This window comes from Ctenocephalides felis, unplaced genomic scaffold (genome assembly GCF_003426905.1).
Source record: "Ctenocephalides felis isolate EL2017-DRISC unplaced genomic scaffold, ASM342690v1 CF-g0.4_SCAFFOLD_01492, whole genome shotgun sequence".
In the NCBI taxonomy this organism is placed as follows: Eukaryota; Metazoa; Arthropoda; class Insecta; order Siphonaptera; family Pulicidae; genus Ctenocephalides; species Ctenocephalides felis.
This window is the reverse complement of record NW_020537646.1, coordinates 50065104-50068838: the sequence shown is the minus strand read 5'-3', so window position 1 is coordinate 50068838 and position 3735 is coordinate 50065104. Positions and strand designations below refer to the sequence as shown.

Sequence of the window (3735 nt, the reverse complement as noted above, 5' to 3'; positions counted from 1 at the left end):
AAAATATGGTACGAAATTATAAAAATTATAGGCAACATTATTGAAGCAATTATTTTGGGTAGACAAATAAAAGGTGATATTGAACCTTTGTCGCGAATGCTATATATTAATTCTTTCTGAATTTGTTGTACTTTTTAAAAGATTTCAATTTTCAACACGTGTGTCTTATGCTATGACCATAAATCACAAAGGCAGGCGATCATTTTTAGTGTGATAAATTCGGAAAATCAATGTTTTAGTCGTGAATAAACAAAAAATCATTCATTTATACATCTAGATCTACAGGTATGACAAAAAATACTATATAACCCTTAAATGCAATAAAATAAATTGAGCTATTGGAAATGAATTTGTTCTATAAATCGCAGGGTATAATTTTTAATATACAATTTTATTGAACATTTTTTAATATTTGTTAAATGAATAATTAAGGTGTTAACTGTGGGAATTGAGAACAATCATTTTATTTGAAACAGTTTTAAACAACATTTAACATCACTCATATGTCGGTGTAAATAGTAATTCGAAAACCAATAATGATTATTTTTAACTGAACGGTATAAATATTAGTATAGGATATTAAAAAAACGTAGATGTGGGTACAGGACAACGTCTGTGGGATTTAACTTATTAAATTTGTTCATTATTTGTCATTTTTTCTAATCATACTATTCCAATATCTATAGTATATAGTATATACTATATACTCTATTTACTACATACGTAGACTCTATACTTTTCTCTTCTAAGTTTTTATCTTTTTAATATATTATTATTAGTCATTAAGAAATTAATATTAGTCAGTTCGTGTAAATTCATTATACTTATGAAAGCTTTTAAAATTTTTCTGTGTAGTTATTATATATTGTTGATCATTAAGTAATTCATATTGATCATTCCTTTTAAGTTTATCATTTCATTGTAAATGCTCCTACACAATTTCTGCATAGTTGTTATATATTGTTGATCATTAAGTTATTTCTTTTAAGTTTATCTTTTTATTATAAATACTCCTACACAATCTCTGTGTAGTTGTTATATATTGTTGATGATTAAGTAATTCATATTGATGGTTTCTTTTAAGATTATCATTTTATTGTTAATGCTCCTACACAATCTCTGTGTGGTTATATATTGCTGATCGTTAAGTAACTCATATTGATCGTTCCTTGTAAATTTATCATTCTATTGTGAATACTTTTTATTAAGTTACTTATAATTATAAAACTATAATACTTATTATCATGTATAATAATTAAAACATTTATAAAAATTTAATTGTTATGTAAAAATGTTTGTGATATATTTGAAAATATATTTTGTACTTTGTATGATTTTTTTCTCATTTACAATATAAGAAATTATTTAGGTTTTCTTATTTTGAATTACGTATACGAACCATATCTAGGAATAATACCAGTGGTTAATTTATATACTGTACAAGTGCTGCCTCCTTCAGATCGCTGAAAAAAGTAAAATAGAGGTAATATCAAATGGCCTGATATAGCGATCTATTTATGTTTACTCATCTATTGATTTAATGAGTGTCCTTATCCAGTCACTACAATGTTCCTTTTTGGGGTGTGAAGTTTGCTGTATTATACGTCAGATGTGTTTCACATTCGCTGCAGAGTTGAATGGGATTTTAGCGTTATTATGTTTTATTTTGTGTGGTTTTCGTTCTATGTGTTTGTTTATTCGTCTATTATTTTCCGGTGTTTTTTTTGCTACCTCGTTTTTTAATTATTTTGTGCGTTATTAATACGGTTTTAGTATAATTTTCTTGTGAATCGTGTGTTGCTCGTCATTATTATATTAACATATATTTTTTTATTTACTAAGTTTATTATTTTGTTCATATTTTTATAGGTTAAGGTCTTTTTCTTTGTTTTTACGTGTTTTATAGGTTAGGGTTATTATATTACTATTTATGTTCTAGCTATTTTACAATTTTTAGATCGCTTTAGAAGTAGGTATATCTGCATTATTTTATTTTTAGACAAATATATAAGGTTTTAATCACTTAGGTTAGGTTGCATTTCAATTCATAGCTAGGTTACATTTAGGTTAGATTTCATTTCATTTAAAAATTTCATATTTATCTCGTTAGTTGATTTCTACGTTACTTTTAGCTCACATTATAGGTTTAATATTTTAGTTCATATTTCTTTTTTATACATAAGTTATCTTTTAATCATAGCTTAAGTTAGTTTAGATTTATACTATAGTTCAACCCCTTTCTTTTTTATATTCAATATGAAAAAGCAAAACCAATGTATCCATTGCTTTAAAACTTTTGCTTCCACTAGTTCTCTTTGCCGTCACAACAGGTTAGTACATTACATACAGCCTAAGGAGTACTTTCAAAATTTTGAATGTACATTTTGCCAAAAAAAATTGCATGCTTCTTCCTCATTACAAAGGCACATCAAAACTTTTCGTTCCTCCGTTCCTGATACATCTCCTACAGACTCCAAACTACAATGCACATATTTTTATGATTCCCGAATTAATCCAGAAACATCCCTTGCGCTGCCTTCTTATGCTCTACCCTCTTCATTAATTCCTCCCACTACTTCTTATTCATGTACCCTTACTGCTTCACAAACTTCTTACACAACTCTTCCTGCTTTGCCAAATCCTTCTACATCATTTGCTTCTTCACCAATACCAACGACATCCTTCCATTCATATGCTCTTCCTGCTACATCAATCCCTACGACATCCTTCCATTCATATGCTCTTCCTGCTTCACCAATTCCTACAACATCCTTCCACTCGGATGCGCTTCCTGCTTCACCAATTCATATGACAACCGCTAATTCCAATACTGTTTCCTTTATTCGACAACCATCTTCCCCACTACTTTCCCAATCATCCATATCGCTCACATTCTTTCCAGTGACCCCAACGCGACCCAGACCCCAAGATAATGCTTCGCTGTACTCAGAACATTTTACAGGTATTAAAATATAAGTATTATTTAAATATATTTAATATTAAATCCACAAAGTTACCATAATTGTTCATTTATAGGTTCTCCAAGGGTTCTCAGAATTACTTGCCCCATTGAGGATTGCGGGAATGCTTACACACGGTACAGCGCACTACAAAAACATATTGAATGTCATCATCACATCAATATTGAACACAAAGACAAACTGTTTTCTTCTATTAATGGTTTGTCAACTTTTAATTATGAAGATTTTCAACAAACATTTAATTTAGATTTAACATAGATTTTTACAGCTGGAAAACTGAGATGGAACAGAACAGTATTACGTCATATGTGAAGGACACTGCAGCATACATAACAAAAGACAATTGCTGCACCATTCAATATTATAATTGCCATCGATCACACAGTCACCAAACAAAGGAAACATGTTTAAGGGGTAGCAAAAAAATTGGGCATGCTTGTCCCTCGCGAATTATGTGCATGGTGTATAATGACGGACATGTTGAAGTTGATTACTGGAACACATGTGGGACATGGAAATTAGATAAAATATGTGCGGCTGGATCAAAATTTGATCAGAAACATCAAGGGTATAATTAATTTATTTTCATAAATGCAATTATCACATTGTTGTTAGTTCTTTGTCATTTGTAATATATTTTTTCCAGATCAAATTAAAGCAGGCGTATATCATGACTTTATTATAAAAAACATACGTGAAGATTGTTATAACAAAAAATTACTGAGACCATTAAGAGCTTCCATGATAACGAAGA

At 29.3% G+C, this 3735-nt stretch overlaps 1 protein-coding gene across 1 annotated transcript; it reads left to right on the top strand.

Annotated features, from left to right (window-relative positions):
- Positions 1 to 2256: 2256 nt before the first annotated feature.
- On the top strand, positions 2257 to 3365 carry LOC113371350 (flocculation protein FLO11-like). The gene is made up of 3 exons (XM_026611979.1): positions 2257 to 2962; positions 3037 to 3180; positions 3250 to 3365. Exons 1-3 carry the CDS (start codon positions 2257 to 2259, stop codon positions 3291 to 3293), a joined length of 894 nt encoding a protein of 297 aa, XP_026467764.1. The 3' UTR covers positions 3294 to 3365.
- Positions 3366 to 3735: the final 370 nt, after the last annotated feature.

Coding starts and splice junctions, on each gene's coding strand:
- LOC113371350 (XM_026611979.1), top strand. CDS start 2,257: ATGAAAAAGCAAAACCAATGTATCCATTGCTTTAAAACTTTTGCTTCC. Junction 2,963..3,036: donor GTACTCAGAACATTTTACAG/GTATTAAAATAT, acceptor GTTCATTTATAG/GTTCTCCAAGGGTTCTCAGA. Junction 3,181..3,249: donor ACTGTTTTCTTCTATTAATG/GTTTGTCAACTT, acceptor AGATTTTTACAG/CTGGAAAACTGAGATGGAAC.